Source organism: Chelonoidis abingdonii, chromosome 2 (genome assembly GCF_003597395.2).
Source record: "Chelonoidis abingdonii isolate Lonesome George chromosome 2, CheloAbing_2.0, whole genome shotgun sequence".
In the NCBI taxonomy this organism is placed as follows: Eukaryota; Metazoa; Chordata; order Testudines; family Testudinidae; genus Chelonoidis; species Chelonoidis abingdonii.
Window position 1 is genome coordinate 203,809,961 of NC_133770.1, and position 25,322 is coordinate 203,835,282.

General features: G+C 38.6%; 1 protein-coding gene across 3 annotated transcripts in view; it reads left to right on the forward strand.

The window, feature by feature from the left end:
* The window catches only part of CDH19 (cadherin 19), a 199,816-nt gene that overhangs the window by 132,130 nt on the left and 42,364 nt on the right, over positions 1-25,322 (forward strand). For all 3 annotated transcript variants that reach the window (XM_032787283.2, XM_032787279.2, XM_032787280.2), the window contains 3 exons: positions 4,728-4,776; positions 5,673-5,899; positions 17,077-17,371. In XM_032787283.2, the coding sequence (XP_032643174.1) occupies positions 5,702-5,899; positions 17,077-17,371 (493 nt within the window). In that variant the 5' untranslated portion in view covers positions 4,728-4,776; positions 5,673-5,701. The remainder of the gene's footprint in view (positions 1-4,727; positions 4,777-5,672; positions 5,900-17,076; positions 17,372-25,322) is intronic.

Here is a 25,322-nt window from a genome sequence, read left to right on the forward strand (position 1 = left end):
TGTTAATATCGAACTTAGCGCTACTCCTCTCGTCGGGGTGGAGTACAGAAATCGGTTTAAAGAGCCCTTTATATCGATATAAAGAGCATTGTAGTGTGGACGGGTACAGCGTTAAATCGATTTAACGCTCTTTAAATCGATTTAAACGCGTAGTGTAGACCAGGCCATAGACTCCAAGTAACACACCTGCTCTCTGATGATTCTGCATTTACAATTGCATTTAGACCTGTCCGTTAGACATTTTTTAATCCATTTAATATGTGCTGTGTTCATTTTATCTCTTTCTAGTTTTTCATCAAAATATTATGTGGTACCAAGTCAAACACCATAAAGAAGTCTAAAAGTATTACATAAACATTACTACCTTTATCAACCAAACTTATAATCTCATAAAAAAGGTATCAAATTAGTTTGAAAAATCTATTTTCCAAAAACCCTTGTTGATTTGTGTTAGTTAGGTTACCCTCTTAATTCTTGATTAATCAAGTCCCATATTAGCTGCTCAATTATCTTGCAGGAATCAATGTCAGGCTGGCATGCCTTTAATTACCTAGGACATCACATTTACCCTTTTTAAAAATTGTCATAACATTAGCTTTCTTCCAGTCTTCTGGAACTTCCCTCATGTTGCAAGACATACTGAAAATCAACATTCATGGTCCAGCAAGTTCCTAAACTAGCTCTTTTAAAACTCATAGATGCAAGTCATCTGGACCTGCTGATTTAAAAGTGTGTAATTTGAGTAACTTCTGTTTAATATTCTTCAGCAATACCAGTGGAATGGAAAGAGTGTTATCTTCATATAATGAGACTATATCATCCATCTAAAATACAGTACACAACTATTGAAGACTTTTGCTTTTTCTGAATTATTATTGACAACTCTACCAACTCCATTTAGTAATGAAGCTATATCTATCTATCTGTCTATCTATCTATCTATCTATGCCATAGATTGCCCATTGTATCACTTTGCTTCACTTATCAATTTTCTATTATTCCTAACTTGTGATTTACATTCATTTTCATCAACTTTTCCTTTCTCCGATCTGTGGAGAGAGAGAGAGAGAGAGACTTTTCCACTAAACCAGGTCAGTTTTTAACCAGTATGACCTTTTATGGGATTGTGGCTTTTTGGCCATCTAGTAGGGTGCTCACCACGTGGCACACAGGAAGAGAATTAATAATTTCACACCTATAATTGCATAAATGTGTTTTTTTCTTCAAAAGAAAAACAACAAACCAAACACATTAATTATATAGTTTGATCTAAATATGAGTCCTCCCTTGAGAATTACAGAAATAATGAAGATAACATTTCAAATAAATTCCATCCTTACTGGTTGAATCCTGAGTGGCTGGTCGTATACAGCAGCACATTTGCAGAGGTAATCTTTTTTCAAAGAAACATGTAACAGTTTACATTTTAACATAGTAAAATTATCACTGGCTTATCATATAAAACAGTGTTTCCCAAACTTGGGACACCATTTGTTTAGGGAAAGCCCCTGGTGGGCCAGGCCAGTTTCTTTACTTGCCACGTCCGCAGGTCCAGCCAATTGCGGCTGCGACTGGCTGCGGTTCACTGCTCCAGGCCAATGGGAACTGCTGGAAGCAGCGGCCAGCACATCCCTCAGCCCATGCTGCTTTCAGCAGCTCCCATTTGCCTGGAGCAGTGAACTGCAGCCAGTGGGAGCCACAATTGTCTGGACCTGTGGACGCGGTAGGTAAACAAACCGGCTCGGCCCGCCAGGGACTTTCTCAGAACAAGCAGTGTCCCAAGTTTGGGAAACACTGCCTTAGGGAATAGATCCAGAGGTCCTTTCCCTTCTCTGTGTTTTAGTGAAACAGTCTTTTGTTTCTATTTATAGACAGAGCAATACCTGTCTTGTAAAAATTCCTTTTTTTTTTAACTTTAAGTGGTTTTGATTGTTTACAGTTGCCTCTGATGGTTTTCCATTGAAAGTTTTAGTATGAAATAAATGAGCCTTGCAATGCATCACCAGCTACCATAGTGGGTAACAACTCTCTTCTGCCTGAATGGGTCAACACTGACACACTTTATGCGCTGGTGACTATTTTTTACTCCAAGTCCTTTCAATATAAATACTTAAATAATACCCATATACGTATTTCACAATTGTTAGGAATCTTGACAAGTTATGAGCTTTCTGTATATACATTACATTGGGGTTCTCAAACTGTGGTTCCCAAACTGTGGTATGTGTACCCTTAGGAATAAGCAAGACATCTCTGGGGGCATGTGGGATAAATTGTGTAATGGTGGATTCTACGTATTAATTTCTTTATTTATTAAATTTTTATAATTTTTATAAACTTTATAACACTTTGGGCATTTGTTATATAAAATACAGTAGTTTATTTACTTCAAGATATACCAGCGAGAACAGTTACACAAAGATGCTGGCATACAGAGCCCTCACCTCCAATCACTGTACAGCATGGGTTCAGTTGCCCAGCAACTGTTCAGTGTAACTGAGCTTAGAACTTAGGGTTTTCTTTTTGGTTGTATATGTTGCACAATAAGTATATCTGTACGTAACAGTGAAATATGGACAGTTGGCTAAAGACAGTTAATGTTAAGAAGAACACACAAAGTATCAGTCATGAGAAGGGTAAGGGTATGTTGGCAGCTGCTCGCTCTGGAAGGGTGTATGCAATAAGAATAGTTAGGGAACCTCTGCATTACTCTACATAATAAATATCCTGTAAAACGTGTTTAGTGTAATGAGTTGGTCAGATCTGACATGAGAGTTGTTTCCAAAGAAGGCAGACCTTTGCTAAGAAGCCTCTGTGTCACAAACCCCAGGAATATGACTACTGTTCAATATGATTGTTCGTGGGACAAATTTCTTCCTAATCCATAGCAAGTTAATCATCATAGGCCTCCAAATTTTTTTAGCCTGTCTAGTATTATTGCAGTTGATATTCCTATTATTCTTGTCAATGTAACAGTGCAATCCAACCCAAGTATGGGACAATATGTAGCCGCATTGTCTGAAGAGTAGAGCGGAGACTAGACTATTAAGTTGAGATGTACAATCTGGTCCCTGTTTCTCTCTTGCTCCATGTGACTCCGTGTGCCAGCCCTTTTGCTTATTCATCCAATCCCTTCCCAACTGCAACCCCCACTTGACAATAAATTGGCTTTTGTTTCTTTTTTTCCTCATAAAGAGGATCACTTATGAGTTTAAAAACTACAACCACTCACCCTCAAAAACTCACAATAATTTTTTTTTCATTTCCTTAGGTTTTTTTTTAACTGGACTAATATTTTTTTTATATATTTAGTGAACAGTATGCAACACCTGGAGCGAAGAACAATTTGCATCCCCCTTAAATTGAAGGTTTTCAATGAAAGTAACTGCAGCATACAGTAGTTATGATACTATGCCATGAGTATGATAGCCATCATCACAAATAAGAAATACAGGAGAAATGTATTAATTATGTTCTTTCAATTATCTGTCATTGATGGCTAGCTGTTGAGTGCATTCTTAATGGGTGAGCAATAGCAGAGCAACATAGTCTTATTCTGTATAGTTATTAAGTTGATGTGTATACATACAGTGTTTGTCAGGTGAGTTTACTAACAAGCTTCTGTTTCCTTCTGCTTGAAATTCTCGTTTATAACATGCTTGAAGGAATCTATTAAACTGGATGGGTAAGGTGGGTAGCATCAGAATGAATGGTTGAAACACAAGCTAATGTGTAGCCAGAAGCAGGCTAAGCCAGAAGTAGCCTAAGTCCAAGCTGAACACCTGTCAGTTGATTTAAATCGTGAGTGAAATAATTTTCTTTATGAATTGTCTGAAAAGGCCACTTGGTTTTGATTTTGTTCAGCATGTTTTCCCTTTGCTGTGAAACACAATACAATGAACGGTTAGTGTCAGATTCCAATGGCTTCTTTGCCCAAATTGAGAGATATTGTAAGTCACACATCGCTGAGGGTGAAATTCACCCTCTGTGAAGAAGAACAGCCCAAGGCCTATGCACTATTTAATTCCTCTGTAGTTTAATTTTCAGAGCTAAAGTGTACCTTTTTCTGGCCTTCTCACATGCCAGGAAATTAATCCTGAGTGTTGAGGAATATAAGGGGGAGATTTTCAAAGGTACAAAGTGGATAGGCAACCAGCTCCCACTGAAAGTTGAGGCAATGGAGCACCTAACTCCAATTCTTTCCTTTCAAAATCTCCTCTATGATACTACAGCTTTAATATGGAAGAAACAGAAGAATATGTACAAATTTAAAAACTGAAACATATAACTCTTTAGACCTTCCTATTAGCACTTTTTCTTTTCTTCTTGTCCCTCAGCATGTAGATTTCTTCAACTTAAATTCCTTTACACCCACCTAAAAATGAGTAAATGACACTTTGCATTATAAGTGAGAGACCTTATAGTTTCTTTCCAAGTAATGCAGCTTTGTGAGATTCCATTCCTCCAGGGCAAGCATGTGTCCCCAACCCCAGGCCAGGCCAAGTGTCTTTAGTTTGTGTTGGTATTCATTACTATTGTTATTAATATCAGCATGGTTAAGGGTAGATGAATAGATGTTGTGCTTGGGTAGGTAAGGATACATGACAGTTGTTCATGGTTAAATGGATGTATAAGCAGATATGTCTTCAGTGCTGGCAACCTTCCTTATATTCTAAGAGCAGACTGACATGAAGTCAACTCATAAAACATTTTTTTCTCATACCTAGATAACCCCATCACCCCCAGAGACTGGATTTCCGAGTAAGGCTTTAACAAGTTTGTGTGGGCAAGTATTACAGAATCCTTTATTTCACCTCATAGAGGATGGCCATTTTCAGTCAAGCACTGCACTTTATTTCAAACTGACAGTTCTGTTAATTCTGTCAATGCAGGAACCACTCACAACAAATGATAATAGCACACATCTTGTGCAAAGACTTGGCTTAACTAAAGAATATTTTGTGTGATCAGTTAAACTGACTGGTAGAACCCAAGGGCTTCCAGGCTGTATTTTCCTTTTGTCTGTTTAATTGAAAACATGAAATGTCAGAGGAGGTAGAATCGGATGAGACAGTTTATTTCTATTGATCAGGAAAGAAGAGCTGTGCACATTTTAGCTGCTGCTTCTTACCATGCTAGCTCCTTTGGCATTTTCAGCAGGGTCATTTTGTTGTGATAGGGGAGAGGGAATGAGGAGGTTAAAAACAATTGTATGCACTCCTCCATTTTAGCTGTCAGTCATTAGGATCACAGAGACTATTTATTCACCCTTCAGGCAGTTCTGTGACTGCAACTCAAAATGAGCCCTGTCTAAGGAGAAATGTACAATTATTCCAATCAAATGATTGCTGGCCTACACAATACAATTATCCAGCTTAATTTGGAGGAGGAATTAATTGAAGGATGATTTTCTATTTTGCATAAAAGGTCCCTCTGAAGGGATTTCATAAAAAGAAAATTGAATGCTATGCTTGACTTTTATACCTTTGAATCTCTGATAAAATACCTCTCTTATTTAATCAGAAGTTGACTGTTCTGGTTCTTCTCTTTTAGGAACAGGAGGAATTTTTCATAGTAAAAAATGATCTGTTAGATTAACATAGAATCAATATTTGTAAGGGGTTGGGGAAGTGCTACTTTGTAAAAGCTTTTCTTTTTTTTCCCTTCCACAGATGAATATTGATTAAAAGGAGGTTTCAATATGAATTGTTATGCTTGGCTATCTCTTCTGCTAACACTTGGTCATCTATGGCCTTGCCTTCCAAGTATGCAGAACCATAACACCCACAAAATGAACCAACCTTTTGCAACACTTCAAAGAGTGAAACGTGGCTGGGTATGGAGCCAGTTTTTTGTGTTGGAAGAACAGATTTTAACAGAGCCTTTGTATGTTGGTCAGGTACGTTCTGTGGGAGATACAGTAACACAGAGTGCAACGCTTTGACTTAACAAGTTGATTAACAACTGTTAGCATCACATAAATCTGGCCATGGACAGAGCAATCACCTCCAGAGATTTGGAAGTCTGTGCTCAGAAGCAGGAGGGAAAGTACATTGGCAGAAAGGTTTGTCAGATGTCTGCACATTTGCCCTTATTATGGTCCTAATCTTACAAACAGGAAGATAATTGGAGGGTCAGAGCCCTACATATGCCACGCTTTTACCAGTGCTACAGTATAAGTCCTTCACCTTCCTCAACACCAAATTCATTACCAATTAAAAGTAAAATCACACACAGTAGGGTTGACATCAAACTTTACATTTCCCTTTTATCTTCTGAATGAAAGCTAAGGACTCATTTATCAACATCTGGCAATTTGCTTATGCTATTTTTGGCACTGTATGGAAGCAGCCATACTGAGTGCAATGCAGTTTACAAACAGTATTTAGCATGATTTTCTATTACACTAAGTAGCAGCTGATTTACCCCTCATTAATTTTTAATGAAGCAGATTAATACTAAATCCTTTTACCACTGAGAAGCTTTAGGAACCTGCATGGTTCATTAGATAAATGCAGCTTTAGCACAATGAGCAATTATTTTTCAACTTCTTTTAAAATTGTGCATTAAGATAATTTTCTTAATGAGATCTCCCTCTCTGCTTATTTATTTTTATTAATTATTATTATTATTATTATTAATTTATTTGCCTTTTTTAAAAAACCAGAAATAATTGTAATCTCTAAATCTGGTGTCCTTTTCTGTAAGGCACTTTCTAGATGAATGAACTGAAATAAGTTTAACCACTAATTAACTAGCGCTAATATTTAATTGAGCCCAAAGGGTGTAGTGCTCAAAATTCATTAATTACTTTTTTACAGCTCTTTCAAAGTAACTACTGTGGAAGTATGATGTCTCACTTCTAAAGGAGCAAGTGTAGATACAGCATATGCTTTTGTGGCTAGGAATTTAATTTCATGCAAAAGAAATGCTATGATTTCCCTGACTCTTAACATAATTCTTAAATTCTTTCTTTTTTGTTCTTCACAGTGCGACGGGTAAATTGATATAGAATTGTAATTGAGGATTATGATTAACTTATTGCTGTTTTAAATCAGCCATGTTTACTTGTGATTTTCCACTAAGAAGCATATGCTGTGTTGTCAGTAAGGAAGTGATCAATCTAAGATCAGCCAGTGAGTTTTTAGTAAATAAGGCCCTGCAGGGAACTGCATCAACAAGAGTCCAAAGACAGACTATCTCTGTTATTAACTGTCACTTGTTTGAGCTCACAACTCTCCTACACAGTCTGATTGTACAATCAGAGCTTATGTTTCTGTAACTTCAATTTTGAATCAGTCCCTCTTAGAGTTCCAAATGTAAACGAATCTTATGAATCTCTTTGCAGTGACCACATTTGTGAAAAGGTATGTGTCCATCAACATCACATTTGGAATTATTTTGGGCATGTTCTATGGCTGTTTTATGCAGAGATCAGACTAGATGATCACAATGGTCCCTTCTGGCCTTGGAGTCTATGTATTTATAACCCCAGATACATTCTTAAACCAAGTACATAAAACCTTTTGGGCTTAATTCTCATTTGTAATACAGGACCATTTACTTTGCTGTTATACCCCTCTGACTTAATATAATTTACACGTACTCTAAAGTCCTTTTACTTCACCATGGTAGTGCAAAGAGATCTTAGTATAAATAATAATTAGGTCCTTTTATATATCTGCAATAAATGTTCAATATAAGAAGTCTCCTATTTTTATGTAATATAGTCATGTCACCTAACACAATCTTTTGGTTACAAGGATGGTAGTACAACATTGGTTAAGGTTGAGACCAGTTGACTGTTTTACAGATGATTTTTCTAAACAGTATAAAATCCACCTGCTTACGTGGTTTGCCTTGAAAATCAGTGTATTGCATGGGCATCTGGGGGTAAGGTTAGTGGTAGAGCTGGTTGGAACATTTTCATTGAAATTTAATTTCACGAAAGCAGAAGAATATCATAGCAATATTCTGGTTTTGATTAAGTATTTATTAGAAATGAGAGAGGAGAAGAGAGAGAGTCTTTCACATTCTATAGCTTGGTGGTTACAGTACTAGCCTGGGACGTAAGAAATCTAGGTCCAAGTCTCTATAAGGATTATTCTGATCTAGGATGAAGGATTCTGCTCAGAAACAGACAGAAGAGGCACTTAAAACTGAGTCTCCCATATCTCAAAGCATTATCAACAAGATCTGGTTATGATCCAAACCCAGACATTTTGAACCAATTACATTTTATAAAAATATTTTAAAAGTTTGAGTTTTGTTCCAAGGTGGAATGAAAACAAATTATGAAACCTTAAAAGTTGCTACAAAACAATTTTTTTCATCCTCTGATCATGTGTATTTAATGGTCTAAACGTGAGGTTATTTAAGCAAGATACAGACCCCGCTAAAATAATCATGTGACATCAAAATGTTTTGATTCTTATAACACTTTTTTTTGCATACACTTGGAGCTCAAATTATTATGCTGACTTTCTTCACTATTATATCAACTACCTAGGACTTATCTCAGTTAATGTCTGGCAACTACTGTCCTTGTGGGGAAGCAATATTTTAAAAAGTCATTCCAGGTAAAAGTTGGGTCTACATTGTGGCTAGAGCCAAGGTGATGCTCCAGAGTTATTTGTACACGTGCAGCTGTGTGTTATTCTGTTGCAAGTTAGTGTTTGTAGGTAACCTGATCTCAGAGTAAGTGTGTGGATCAAGGTGACCTGCTGTAGTCATTGAGCCTGAACAACTACCTTGAAATCTATTCCATATGCAAGGCCAGTTAGACCAGCAAAACAGCAGGGTCATAATGTGTGGATGACATGGTGGTGTTCAGAGAAGGGATTTGTGTTTATTAGGAACTGGGGAACCTTTGGGGAAAAGAGGATTCTATACAGGAAGGATGGACTCCACCTAAACCAAAATGGAACCAGAGTCCATGAATGTAAATTATAAAAAGGTCATAATGGAGTTTTTAAAGTAATGGGTGGAGGAAAGCCAACGGTACACACAAGCACACATTTTGGACAGAGACATCTGTTAGGGGTGGCTTATTAAGGGGATACTCTATAGCCAAGTAAAGAGAAAAGACAGAAGCTGATAAAGTACAGGAAAGAACCTGAAGAGAAACAGTCAAATGAAAAAGAGTCCCGCTCAGTTATATCACATGAAGGCAGACCACTAGATATTGACTTTTTTTTTAAGTGCTTGTATGCAAATAGTGGAAGTCTAAATACTAAACTTGAATGCCTGGTATTAAATGAATATATTGATATAAAAGGCATAATAGAAACTTAGTGGAACAATTGTAATCAATGGGTCACAGTAATTCTAGGATACAAAATATATAGGAATATATAGGAGTAGGGTCATGGTGATGGGGGAGTGGCACTATATGTGAAAGAAAGCATTGAGTTAAAAGTTGTAAAACCTTAAATGAATCAATTGCTATGGATGGAAATCACATGCTGATGTAATGAGAGTATAGCACTAGGAATATATCTACCATCTGACCAGGATGGTTATAGTGATTGTGAAATTCTCAGATTGATTAGAGAAGCTATAAAAGCAGAAACCTAGTAATAATGGGGGATTTCAATTATTCCCATATTGATTGTGTGTATGTCATCACAGGACAATAGAAGTAATTTTGGTTCAGTTTGATACATTAACAATAATACGTCACCAGAAACAGATGGTATTCACAAAAGAGTTGTGAGAGAACTCAAATATAAAATTGCAGAACTACTAACTGTGGTATGTAACATATCACTCAAATTAACCTCATTAGGTCATGGGAGAAGAGGGAAGGTCCTCTCATGGATCAGTAACTGGTTAACAGATAGGGAGAAAAGAGTATGAATGAAGAGTCAAGTATCAGAGTAGCAGCCGTGTTAGTCTGTATCCACAAAAAGAACAGGATTACTTTCAGCACCTTAGAGACTAACAAATTTATTTGAGCATAAGCTTTCATGGGCTACAGCCCACTTCATCGGATGCATGGAAAAGAACATACAGTAAGGAGATATATATATATACACATACAGAGAACATGAAAAGGTGGGAGTTCCCCTGCCAATTCTAAGAGGCTAAGTAATTAAAATAAGCAATTATCAGCAGGAGAAAAAAAACTTTTGTAGTGATAATGACAAGAAGGTGTGAGGATACTTAACATAGGGAAATAGATTCAATGTATGCAATGGCTCAGCCATTCCCAGTCTCTATTCAAGCCTAAATTGATGGTATCTAGTTTGCATATTAATTCAAGTTCAGCAGTTTCTCATTGGAGTCTGTTTTTGAAGCTTTTCTGTTGCAAGATTGCCACCTTTAAGTCTGTTTCTGAGTAACCACAGAGGTTGAAGTGTTCTCCTACTGGTTTTTGAATGTTATGATTCAGTTAAGAGTCAGTTTTCACAGTGGAGAGAGGTAAATAGCAGGGTCCCCTAAGGATCTGCACTGGGATAAGTGCACTTCAACATATTCATAAATGCCCTGGAAAAAGGGGTAAACGGTGAGGTAGCAAAGTTAGCAGACAATACAAAATTACTCAAGATAGTAATGTCCAAAGCTGATTGAGAAAAGTTACAAAGAGAACTCATAAAACTGGGTGACTGGATAACAAAATGGCAAATAAAATTCAGTGTTGATACATGCAAAGTAGTGCACACTGGAAAACATAATCCTAACTATACATATGAAATGAAATGATGTGGTCTAAATGGTCTGTTACCACACAAGAAAGAAATCTTGGAATCATTGTGAATAGTTCTCTTAAAACATCTGCTCAATGTGTAGCAGCAATCAAAAAAGCTAGCAAAATGTTAGGAACCATTAAGAAAAGGATAAATACTAGGACACAAAATACCATAACACCCCATTATATAATTCCATGGTACCCCCACACCTTGAATACTGCATGCAGTTTTGGTCACCCTATCTCAAAAAAGATAATTAGAATTGGAAAAAGTACAGAGAAAGGCAACAAAAATTAGGGGTTTGGAACAGCATATGAGGAGAGATTAAAAAGATGGAGATAGTTCATCTTAGAAAAGAGATGATTAAGGGAGAATATGACAGATTTATAAAGTCATGAATGGTGTGGGAGAAGTGTTATTTACCCCTTCACATAGGACAAGAACCAGAGGTCAATTAAATTAATAGGCAGTAGCTTTAAAACAAACATAAGGAAGTACTTCTTCGCACAATGCACAGCCACCTTGTGGAACTTGTTCTTAGGGGATGTAATGAAGGTTAAAAGTATGTCTGAGTTAAAAAAAGAATGAGAAGATCATGGAAATTAGGTCCATCAACAATGCAAGCCCTTGATCTTGATCTCCCTGAACCTCTGACTGCCAGAATCTGGGAGTGGATGATGGGATGGATCAATTGATAATTATCCTGTTCAGTCCTGCTAAAGCATCTGGCATTGGTAACTGTCAGAAGACAGGATACTGGGCTAGATGGACCACTGATATGATTCATTATGGTCATTCTTATATACTGTGAGGTTGAATCCTATACTTGGCAGCTTTCTGAGAAGGTGTATTGTGTGCATACCTGCAATCTGCAGGGCTCCTTCTGGACCTGAAAGCAAAGCCTCCAGTTTAACAACTGATATTCTAAATACTCTGAAATCCACATGCACACTCAGATTTTACTTTAGAAGTATTGTCAAGGAAAGTACCATTATGTAAATAGAAAGAAAATGAAAGATTGTAGTAACATCAGCATTAAGGTAATGTAATCATGGTGCATGCTCCTCAGTCATTTTGTGAACAAAGGAACTGAGTGTGATCAAGGGAAAGCAAATGGCTGTGACTTTCATCAATGTTAGCATGATCAAAGATGTTATTGAGAATCAGGAAATGTATTTATAATCATGTGAAAATGCAGAAAAATTTGGAATTTGCATTTTTAGAGAGAATGTTTAATTTTTATATTTTGTGAAAGAATAAAAAAATGGGATTCTATTGTATTTTATCTGAGCCTCCATTAACCATTTTTCCATATTAACTGAACTGGGGCTGACAGCGGGAGCCCAGTTACCCAGGTCTGAAGCTCTCCAGATTATCTGAATTTTTGATGATCTGATCTGGCCCCAGCCCCACTTAGATTATATAAACAAGGTTCCCCCATATCAGTAAAACATTGTGTTAAACTGATACCAGTATATATTGTGGATAGGAAAACTAAAGTTCAGTGTTTAATTTTAATCACGGAAAAATTATGGTTTTATGTTTGTTTGTTTTTATTGGAAAACTTTGGGGGTTTTTTAATAATGGAAAACTATGATCCTTGTTCATAATAGAGATCCATAGTCTACGGACCGGAGTAAGCTTGACAGTGATAGGCCACTGCCATCAGTTAAAACAGTAATTTGTGTTTATAATAAAAATAAACATAAAAAATAAATTTCAACATTCTACAAGAATTCATCCAATGTACATAAACCTAAGTTTCATCCATATCAATTTCACCCTTCAAAGCGATGTGTTTTTTTCAAAGAAAGGGTCCAAAGGAAATGTCAAATAGAAAAAAAATCACATAGCCTTTTTAAAAAACAGTTGTAGCAAATCTCAAATTATATTCTCCCTCTCTATAGAAAAAACAAGCAGTGTGAAAATGACAATCAACATTCAAAACTGCTATTCTAACCAAAAACACAGACTTTTAGTAGATCATCTTCTTCCTTATTAAAATGGAAATCCTTGTGCAACTCTTCCCATCCATAATATTTGTTATGCCACATTAGAGCCAACATTAAAGTCGTTGGTGTAAATTGTGGTCATTTGATCAAGGGCTTTCTCAGATATAGCCCCTACAATAAGTTGTTGATTTTAGTCTCAAATTGAAGTAAAACCCACATGCATAACGAGATTATCTTGAAAACTGGTATTCCACAACAGGTGGACTTTAGGAGAGCAGGAAGGAAAACACTCATTTTGATGAATGGATCAGTTCACATCTCTCAGAGCTGTTGTGTCGGGCTGTATTCATCTCCAGCGGGTGTTCTGATTCATCTAAGAACCACAGAGGGTTTTGCACTGCCCCTGAAAAGAAGTATAGAGTCTAAGCCTTTCTTCCTTGCTGACTACAGCTGGTAGATGTCCTCCTCACAGCTAGAGCTGGGTAAAAAAAAATGGACATTTTTTTTTTGCTAAAAAATGCAGATTTGGTTTGATGAAACATTTCATGAATTCATGTTGAATTTGCATAATTGCTGTGGCTGAAAAAAAAAGAAAAATCTGAAAAAGTTAAAATGGTTTTTCAATTCAAAAGGGCTTTTCATTTTGAATTGTACTTGGATTTTATTTATATTTTAAAGATAAGTCCAAATGTTTAATTTTGGATCAAACAAATGTTTAGTTTGACCCTAAACATTTTTTTAAATCTGTTTTGCTGAAAAAAAATTTTAAAAAAAAGTAGGCTGGCCCAAAACTTTTTTTTTTTTTTCAGGTCAGCCACTGAACTGACAAATTGTGCAAATAACCAATCTACTCACAGCTCTTCAGTTACAGTCTTCCTTCCTCCCCATGGTCCTTTCAGCCCTATTGGGGCCAAAAAGAGGCAAAGAGAGAGGCCAGTCTGATAGCTGAGTTGCAGTGAACTGTTCTCAGAAGGTGTCCATGTGCACCCCACAGGTGCACTTCAGTCAAACTTAAAGCTCTGAAAATCAGAAAATACAGAATTAAGGTTCACATCATCCTCACCTCCACAAGCTTAACTCAGTCCCCTTTGAGTGATGCCACAATCTGCCCCAACAGACATTGTAACATTCTATCCTTCCACATGATGTGGAACATCACAGAGCACACAGAATGTGGGTACAGTAGGATAAACTGTCAGACCATATCCACACTAAGGCAAAAGTCACATTTAAAGCAAGCTAAGTGAAAACCAACTGGCTCTGCCTCACCTCCACTCTACCACTTCCCCTATACTGAACAAACCACCCATTAATCACCAGATGTTACCACCCTTTGGCCATTGTACTAAGAAACATCACCTGAACTTACATATCTACCTTGTAGTGCACATACACAGCCAGACTGTTACAAATTCCCATGGCTAGAACTCGCTATTGTGCTCCTCTGCTTGCACAGCCAACATAACTCAACACTGAAACCAGGGGACTGTGATCCTTTTGGGAACATTTACTTTTTTCCTTATACCACAACATGAACTATGTCATCCTCCTGCAAGTAATCCCTGAACCAGTCAAAAGAGCTGTCCCCAACTCAGTAAAGGCAGATCAAGTGCATACAGACAAATGAAGAAATACAATTGTGTGGGACACAACACATCACATAAAGTAGCATATTTACATAGTCATTTCTCATATCTTCTTTATCATAGATAGGGCCCTACTAAATTCACAGCTGTGAAAAACATGTCACGGACCATGAAATCATACCCCTCGCCCATGAAATCTAGCTATTGGAAGGAGGGAGAGGAGGATCCCCAGCTCCAACTGCTAGTCCCCTCTGGACTGGGGATGGACAGGACTTATCTTCCCCTGAACAGATCAGACCCACTTCTGGGTACCACCCCAGCTGCAGGAACTTGCCAGAGGTGAGTCTACTCATTCCGATGCTGCGAGAGCGCCCCAGCCAGGGGCTCCTAGCTGCTCGTCCCAGCTGGGCTGGGGAGGCACAGGATTTGCTCTTCCCCTGCATGAATGCTCTTGAGGGGAGATCAGACACACGTCCAACTCTGGCAACCTCCTGTAGCTGCAGGAAGCTCTGAGACTGCTGCCCAATCTCAAAACTTACTGCAGCTGTGGGAGGTACCCTGGAGGTGGGTCTGATTTCCCCCCAAGGATGACTATTCAGGGGAGGTGCAAGTCCTGTGGCTCCTCAGCCTGGTCAGGACTAGCAGCTAGGAACCGCCAGCTGAGGTGCTCCCAACAGCATGGGGGAGATTAGCCCCACGTCCACCTCTAGGAACCTCCAAGAAAACTCCAGGGGTGCTGCATTCAGAGCCCAGGTTTAAAGTCAGTGTAGAAGTGAGGGTGGCAATCGTATGAAGTCCCCATTACAACAGCTTTGCATCCCCTCCCATGACATCTTTTTGTGTTGGGATCCCCATGTTACAACATAGTGAAATTTCAAATATAAACATCTGAAAACATTAAACTAACTAATTTTCATATCCTATGGCTGTGAAATTAACCAGAATGGACTGTGAATTTGGTAGGGTCCTAATCATAGGGCCCCCCTGGCTGAAACATACTTAAAGTATTACCCCAGTGGCTCTTGCTAGCTCCAGGGGGGCAGAGTTTAGCTTGTGAGAAAGGCAAGACTGGTGTGTACCTTAACTCTGTATCCTGGTTTTTTGAGGTTTAAATATGGGTGCACTTGAGTTTCTGGAATGCTATGAGACATTGCCAGTTAATGGTCAGTCTGTGTTAATGAAGTTTTTTTGGCAGTGAATACCCACAATTACAACTCACATGAGGGACTATCTCTCTGCTCATGGTACACTGCCACTGTAGTAAACAGAGACCCTGATTCAATATCCCCCTTGATAAAATAGAGAGGGGGATGGCTGGCAGTTCATTCTTCACAAGGCCATGATGGAACTCTGACATGACTTCTTTTCCCTGGTCCCAAATAGCGTTGATTTGCCAACTTTCACAGCGAGATATAAAGCCAATTTGTTTCACTGGCTTTTACAGAGAAGGGAACAGTGAAGCACTAGCTAATGCGGTGTGATTTGTATTTGGAGGGAGTGTCTGCTTGATAGACGAAATGAAATGACTGAGACTGGATTTTTAATTTTATATAATTGTCAATGTGTTCAGAGATTGCGTATGGGCACTGTTTATGATTCAAAATCAAAAGGAAATAAATGGAACATTATAAAATAAAAGACATATTGGAAATTGTTGTTTCCATAATACCATAATTATAGATCTTTGGCATGTCAAAACTGCATAAATGCTGACAAAAGTGCTGTTAAACTGGTGTTAATACTAAGAAAATAATCATGACAGCATGAACAAATGCAGCTGGACCAAAATGATCCCTGTGGCTCAGCCTGATTAGAATATACCTCATCATAAACCTAGTCTTAGCTACAGGAATGTAAACCACCACCTTGTAAAGAAATGGGAAACAGCAATCAATTATTTCAAAATAATCAGCACAGAATTACTCCTCCTCCACTCCTCCAAATGACTCTGTATATATTTACTATTATTGTACAGGTTCAGTGCCACTCTTACTCAGATTTGGATTTACTATTGTTAATAGTATGGTATAAGAGTATAGTATAATAGTATATAGTACACTAATAAGAGTATATAGAGAAATATATATAATATTTAATGTTATATATAATAAAAATATAAATGTATATTATATATATTTATATATATTTAAATATTATAAATATTTAAATATATAAATATTTAAATATATATATATAATTTATCTATATATGTGAGAAAAAAAAGTTAAACAGTTTTTAGTCCCTTCAGTACCCCATGTTACTGTTAAGAGTATAGTATAAGAGTGTAGTATAATAGTATATAGTACACTAATATGAGTATATATATTTATATTTTTATTATATATAATATTAAATATTATATATATTCTATATATACTCATATTAGTGTACTATATACTATTATACTATACTCTTATACTATACTATTAACAATAGTAAATCTAAATCTGAGCGAGAGTGGCAGTATATATATATAATATATATTATCTATCTATCTATATGTGAGAAAAAAAAGTTGAACAGTTTTTCATCCCTTCAGTACCCCATTACATAGGTATATAGGGCCTGATTTGGCAAAGCACTCAAACATCAAACAGTGATGTCAATTGAACTTAATCGTGCTTAAAGTTAAGCAGATGCTTAAAAGTTTGGCTCAATTGTGGCCATAAATCAACAACAACTACTGCATGGTTGGATGGATATATCACAATACCCTGTAGCCTCAGCTTACTATAAGGCCCTAAGAATTCTCACCGTTGAACAGACTCATATAGGTCTGAACAAAAAAAGCTATAATTCTTTTGATTTGTTATCCAGAAAATAAATAGCTATCTTTTTCTCTTGTAGCTGAAGTCTGATGCCGACAAACATGATGACACTTTCAAATACATTTTGACGGGGGATGGAGCGGGAAGCATTTTTACTATCGATGAGTATACAGGTACAATTCATGTGACACAGAAGCTTGATCGAGAAGAGAAACCTTTCTACACTCTAAGAGCACAGGCAATTAATAGGAATACCCAGCTGCCCGTTGAACCTGAGTCAGAATTTATCATCAAAGTTCAGGATATCAATGATCAGGAACCAAAGTTCTTGGATGGACCTTATGAAGCCACTGTTCCAGAGATGTCTCCCGAAGGTAAAAGAAAGTCAAGAACCAAACTCTTTTTTCCCACTTTGCTGGACAGTTATATTATTTTAAAATATTTATATCCTATTTTATAGAGTGCGTTTCATTCAGAAGGGCTCCAGAGCATTATCCCAAAGGGGAGATCTAACCCTTCAAAGACTTACAATGCAGGCTTAGCTTTAATATGTGAGTGATCCTATGTTTACCTTTAAGCATGTGGGTAGTTCCATGTGCATAAGTCTCTGTAAAATCAGGGTCAAAATGAGCAGATATATAATTATGGATACATCCTTTCATATACCAATGAAACACAGCCAACTTCTAGGTTTGAAAATAGTAGCTGCTGCATATCAGGACACAACATTACATTTCAAAACAGGCAGAATATTGTATCAAGTTGAGGTTGCAAAGAAGAAGTGAGGGAAACAGAATGTAACATTCAAATTTAAAGTTGGCTAAAACACCACTCCTCTAATCTCTCAAAAAGTGTCACGTATCATGTTTACTGGTCACAACCTGTCTGTTCTTCAGGCTTATATCCATGGAAAACTAACACTATACATTTAAACAGCAAGGGTCTATAACGTCTATTGACTCTTCTAAGTACATAAATGTGAGATCAAACTAAATGAAAATTACTTATTAACCTCTTTCAGGCTACTCTGAGTCTGTATAATGATTAAATCATAAGCTTTTATTATACTCCATGTAACACACCATGTACTGTAAAGGGAACAGAAGAGTGCCAGTCACATCATGGGTAGTCAGTATTTTCCCCCTAATGTAGTTTCAGATTTTGAGTTTAATAATCTGGTTTATACTGGGGATTGTGTGGGGATGCAATAGGGTGGCGTGGAGCTGCACTGTCCAAAGGTGCAATTCCTTCCCAATCTTTCTGGTATGTAGTGAGAGTGTTCACACTTCACCATCCTTTAGACTAGTGACATTTGTTCCCTAATCCTTGCCCAGTCAGTTTCCCTCTATTTGGGATGAACAATGCTCTGGAGGTGCAATAAGGGAAACACCCCTGTATTCATTAATCATGGAGACGGAAGTTTTCACTGCCCTTGGATAGGTTGCACTAGAGGGGAAGGGTCTTGAAGGTAATTTGTTTTCCCTCTCTGTCCCTGCATCCTTATGTTAGGACCAGACAGAATTTGAACCACGATTTGGAATAGGTCTGGAAGGTAGGTGCTGAAGGTAATAAGTAAAGATGCCCTCCTGTCAGAAAAGGAAAATTAGGAAAAGAAAGCAACTGGCACAAATGAGCAGGTTATAGATAACTGTCATGTCCAAATTGTCCTGAAAGACAGGAAAAAAATGGATCCTTTAAAATTTACTCAACAGATTGCACTAGTCTCTTTAAGTACTACCTTCATCTACTTCAGTTATTTCCATTGCAAATAATACTGAAAAGAAAGTCAAACATTGTGCCCGTTAAAATTGTGTGAATTAATAAGCTCATTACCTCAATAACATCAGTGATTGTAAAAGCTAATAAAAACTATGTATCATTCAGCATTACCCATTTACCGTTAGGGCAGCTTCACTGAATCTGTTACAGCCTCACAGAGAGATGTAAACTACAACTTCCTGTGACAGTCTGGATCTCGGTTACCAAGCAGGAGAGATTTAGTCCAGAGGCCAGTAGGCTGTGCTTCCCACATGTAAATATAGTAAAGGGATTCGACCCAGTATTGGGATATATGATTTAGAGTGTGTTCAGAGCAGGGACGGCTCCAGGCCTCAGCACGCCAAGCGCATGCTTGGGGTGGCATGCCATGGGGGGCGCTCTGCCGGTCGCCGGGAGGGTGGCAGGCAGACCACGTTTGGCGGCCTGCTTGCGGAGGGTCCGCTGCTCCCTCGGCTTTGGTGGTCGCCTGCGGGAGGTCCACTGGAGCCGCGGGACCGGGGACCAGCAGAACGCCCCCTGTGGCGTGCCTCCATGCTTGGGGTGGCAAAATGTCTAGAGCCACCCCTGGTTCAGGGTGAATGTACTGTCATTGTTCCCATCTCTTCTCTCTAATAAAGTGGGAGGAGAGGAAGTGACAGTTGGAGGAGAAGAGGGGGATTGTGGAGGGACAGAGCAGGCTGAGAGAGACAGTAACAAAGTCTGTGAGTAAACTGAGAGAAACAGGCTGAGAAGAAGAGCAGCCAGATGGACGAGGGAAACCAGAACTGAGAGAAACCGTGAGTGAGTGGAGAAGCTGAGGTTGAGCAGGACAGATAGAAGTGCAGAAAAGGGTCCCCTGAGTCAGTGTGTGTTTGGCATGTTCCTGAGTAACCGTTCCTGTAGGCTCCTGAGCATCAGATCTGGTCATCTCCTGTCAATGATTCATAATTCCCCAGAGATCTGGAACAGGAAAACCAAAAGTCCTTCAGATCCTGTGGGTCTGGTTTAATGTGCACTCCCTCAAGTAAGCACCACTGGAGTCAAGTCCATCTTTTCAGGAAGTCAGGAAAGGCACTTAAGGCTCAAAGATTAACTTGGGTATTAGACAGTATCCAGTGAGATATCTGGGGAGAAGGGAACCTAGAACTAATAATAATAGCAATAACAATAACCTATAAGATAATAGCCTGTACATACTGAGACAGATGTAGGTTTTTTTCTGTATTTAGAGAGTTATATTTAGTTAAGTGTACTTAGTAGTAAGTTAAAGTGTGCATGTTTATTCAAATAGTTATTTTTATTATATATATTCTTCATATATTTAATGTTATTGTAAGTAGATGGAAACCAGTTCCATTTGTTTTGATTTAAATAAAATCCCTCTTTTTTTTTTTTTTTTTTTTTTACAACCATCTATCATTATATGAACCATGCATCATGGTGTAACCCACCCACCGCCCAGCTCTCATGCCTGCTGAGTAAATTATACCACCACTATGATGAATCATTACAAATCAGTTCAGTGATTTTGGATAGGGTGACCCTGTGATTTATTCAAAGTATGACATGATAACCTACTCTGAGAGGCCAGTATCACTCATTCAGGCTTCTCATAGACAGGGATCGGCAACCTGGCACGCGGCTCCAGAGTAAGCACCCTGCGGGGCCGGGGCCAGTTTGTGTTACCTGTCTCCTGCAGGTTTGGCTTCATGAAGCTCCCTGGAGGCAGGCGCGTTGCGCCATTCCCAGTAGGGGGCAATAGTGGAAGTGGCGCACGGCCAAGGGATGTTCGTTGGGCCTGTTCTGGCCTTCCACCTGCCACAGTAATTCTGTCCGGCAGGACATTTTGCCTTAAAAATCCGCTCATTTATGCACTGGACGACAGGCAATAAACAGACTGGCCTTAAGTCTATGTATGATTGTTTAGATTGAACACACAACTGAACGATATGATATTCATAACCATAAAATAGGAGGTCATACAGGCATCAGGCTAAACCATGAAATGGTCTTATAATGTTAACCTCTAGAAAATACAACAAGTGGAATGATAATAATAAGGAAATAATGGCCAATCAAAAAATGTTTCACACGTGTCCCTCGTTCCAGCGAATTGTACATTTGTGACACTTAATATTTGTTATCGTTTACTTAATGATTGTTTCCATTAATTATTGACAGTTAAGATTGCTTATCCATGAGTAAGACTTGATAACCAAGAAGCAATTTACATTGCAAAGCCTGAATAAATGGGTTTTGTAAATCAATTCTTCATACTACTCAGTGGATGGAAAAATAGATCAAACAGTGGCCCTGTAGAGGATATGGAGCAGCAGCAGAACTGTGGTGCCATGTCCACAGCTAAAACCTCAGGTCTGCAGTAGCACAGATGTCACTGTGTTCTGCATAATTGCTGATCCACTGGCTATGCCCCTATCCCTACTCCAGTCTGCTACCCAAAATTTCCTTTAGAGGGGGGCAGAGGGAAATATTGTTGTGCAGTGCTGTTTTAGACGTGGGTAGGAACAGTGTCCACTCCCACAGCCGGGATCGAGCCAGCTTTGTGTAACATATTTGTACCAGTTCCCTTCTCTTTCAGCTTTCAAGGCCTGATATTTTCCCCATAGTGAAATGTTGTAGTCAATGATTCTACAAACTATGTATTTCACAAAATAGTTTCACTGTATCTTACGGCAGGACACAATTGATTCATCTTTAGCATATGATTTATAATTAAAATAGCTTGTAGAGTCAGTTGACATCATTGAACACCACTTAATTTAGACAAACTAAGGTACAGGATAAACTAGTTTAGTGCACAATAATCCACTAGTATGGATTAAATTTTCAAGTTCTTAGTAGCTGAATACTCTATCATCATCTATGCTTCAATAGACTATAGATTTCCAAAATTTTTGTCTTTTTAAATACTAGTTTCCTGTTATATTGACTTATCCTGGGGTAAAATTAAGTTAACAAAGTATAACATGTGGGGTGCCCCCCCCTGGGGTCAGGGAGCCGCGGCTCCGGTGGACCTGCCGCAGGCATGCCTGCGGCAGCTCTGCCGGAGCCGCGAGACCCGCGCGGGGGGCGGCGAAATGTCCCGGCACCTAGGGCGTCAGAAATCCTAGCGCCGGCCCTGGGAATGGGTAGGAGTCAGATGCAATGATATATCAGTATGTAACATTTTTTATCTATTCGGGGCCCTAGTTAGAAAAACAAAAGGATATTTCCCATATGACTGTCCTGTAGCTACCTAATATGTTATAACAGGTAAATGCCACTGATGTTTGCACCATAGGAGGCTCCAATAATAAAGAGAACAATTTTATCTTTAAAGAGAATGTACCAGAAAGCAGTATACTCAAGTTAGATGTTAGAGTAGTATCATAAATAAAGTGTAAATAGATTTATTATCTCGATCTATGTTTGAACACATAAAACACATATTTCAGTCTGAACTGTTTTATAAGTATTGTGTAATCCAAATGTACTGTATTCAAAGACACAAGTGTGTGAAAGCTGATGGGTACATTTGAGTAACTTGCATCAAGGTCAAATTCATTGTCCTTTCCAAACTTCCATACTTCCATGAATGGTATCATAATTCTGAACAATACCAGTTAGGCCATCAATTATGTCATTTTTTCTTCTGGAACTTCAGAAAATGGCTTAAAAATGTGTGAGTCCATTAGTATAAAGTATAACATTTGTATTTGCTGATTTATATTTTTAATTCCAAGCAGGAAGCTGCAAAAATCATTTAAACTATTGTTTCAGGGATGCAAAGAGCATTATAGCAGTTTCAACTTTTTATTATTCAGGCATAACTATCCATGTTGACGTGTTTAATGAAGCAGCATTCCACTGAGATAACTTCTTGCTTTTGCTAACACAGGTAATACTCATACAGAAATATCTTCCATCTGAGGTGAGAAATTCAAAATTGGAAAGTAATCTCTCCTTGGAGAATGTGTAGTGTTGGGCTGCCTAGTACCACGTTCACATTTAACCTATGATGTGGAATCTCATTCCCTGAGAGATGTGAGAAGCCAATACCCTCAAAATAAAGCTCACCTCTTTCAAAAATAAATTCCAAATTTTAAAATGAAAGTTCTCTTCCATCTGAGGTTCAAGCAGGAGAGGAGCATTCACCCCTACCTTGAGACTGGACTCTCTTTACCAGCTTACCACTACTTGCTTACTTCTCCTTCTATACTCTGCACCAGGGCCTGGCAGAGCCCACCTGTAGGAGCTCCATGCTCGTTAACCTTTCCTTGTCTTCTATACCTCAGCAGAGCCAACACAGAACCAGCAGGATTGGACTGGAACTGCCCAAATGGATAGTGCTACCAATCACAGCTTCAAGTATTCATTTTTTAATAAAATGGGTAGAAAATGAAACATGGCTTTAACTGAATGAGACCCAATAGGCTGTAATCATCATATTGCAGTCACCTAAGAAATCTCTTTTTCTGTGTATCTATATCCCTGATCTATTAAATATAATCCCATATAACAGCACATTTATGAGCTTTACTTTTTGTATTTTGGTTCCTGTTTCAGAGATGGCATCAATCATACATTGTATCCACTGGATTATCCACAGTGGTAGCTTTTGTCAATATTAATACTCAGTTCCTTCAAAAGGGCTGCATTATTTTCATGCTTAACAGTGATTTTCATATGCCACGAGTGGTTCAGTGAGACTGATCTCTGGTGACCTTCTGTTTCTGGATCACAGTTTGTTTTGAGTTAACGTTTATGTACTTGAGTGTACTTACTTGTCAGTCATATTTGAGAACAGTGTTGCTTCTGAAGTTGTAAGCCTCAGATGTTTGTGGTTATTGAAGATTAACCTGTCAATTTATCTTTGAAATTTCTCACCAGCAATAGAGAGATGTCTATATCACCAGTTTGATCACTAGTAGAGCCAGATTTTGCAACTAGGGGGATAATGGGTTGAAAAAGTGTGGTTGATGCATCCCTTGATTTTGACTGTACCTCCCCTCTGCCTTGCACCATTATAGTGCTCCCTATCTGTTCCCTGCAATGCATCCTGGTTTCCTCCATCCCCTGGGGCCAGGGACACACTCCACATCGAGCCATTGCTCCCCCAGAGCTGATCGATTCAACCACAATGGGGCCCCCTGCCTGTCTTCCCATACTCCACACCCTTAGCCCCCCTCCCCTAGCTGGCCTACTTGCAGCAGTAGCATGAGCCCAGAGTGGTGGTAGCAGCAGCTGGGGCAGCAAGATCCACAGAGACTGGGTGCGGAGCAGTAGGTGCAGGCTGGCACCAGCATAGAGCCGGGTGAGTCACTGCCCTGGTAGCCAAAGCCCCAGCCTCAGACAAAGGTGCTGAACAGCTCGGGGCTGCTCTTGGTAGTACTCATGATCTTATTTGCTGCGGGTGGGGCAAGAGTGGTTCCCCATCAGGCACAGCCTATTTGGGGGATGCTTCCTGCTCATTGGAGCCTCTGGGAAAGAGGCAGGAGCATTTCCCCACTAGTACAGTAGAGGGCCATTTCTGACTGCTCAGAGCCCCAGCCACCCCCTTCATACTCTGCCATCACCACTACCACCATCTTCATACTCTGCCATCACCACTACCACTTACACCATTTCTGCCCATCAGAGGCCCCCAAAATTTGCAGCCCTAGGCAGCTGCTTAGTCTGCCTATAGGTAGAGTGGATTCTACATAATATGCTCAAAAAAGTGTCACATATACACCTAAAGGCCACGAGTGGGTGCGTGTGTTGGGGGTACCTCTTTCTTCTCTCCACCTCATTAGTTTCACTCTGGGACTGATATTATAGGCATGTTCTGAGGGTGGAATTTTATACTTGCTCTAGACATAGAACTGCTTCTGAAGTCAGCAGCAAAGGAACAGCATTTCACTCCAGACTAACCAGACTACTGAGTCTTTAGTCTGAGAAGTTTCTAAAAGAGTATTTTAGTATCCAGAGAGTGGCCTCAACTCGGATCAAGATATTTTGAGAAGATACTGTATTTTACACTAGTGACCCCAAACCTTCAGGGTGTTGCTGACTTAATTATCAGAGAAAACATGCAACAGAAGAGACTGGCTTATGATAAGATGTTATAATGTGATCATATGTCAGAAAGTCATGGAAAGTGGCTCTGGGTCTTGTTTTTCCTCAAGAAAGGTAGCTATTTGTATTCTTATATAGAAGTCAGGTAAGAAATAAGATAAAAATAATCATTTTATTATAAAATGATGATGCAGAGGAATATTTCTTTGCAAGAATATCCTCATGGATGGCCCATGGGGATGTTGTCAATTTTGGATCTTGGACATGACTGACTCCCAACTAGAGGTGAAATCATGTTCTGCAGATTGATTTTGCTATCTCTTTTGCAGTCGGAAAGGCTCATTAAAGGCCTCAAGGTTATAAAATGCTATCAGAGTCTTGTTCTGTTTCCTGGCTGCTTTGCTTGTTAACAGTTTATTTCTATCAGGTCCTCTGTAGGTTTTAAATTAGACAGTCATACAATATTTGTCTTTTGTTTTGGTTTGTTTTTTATATGGAGCACTTTAATAA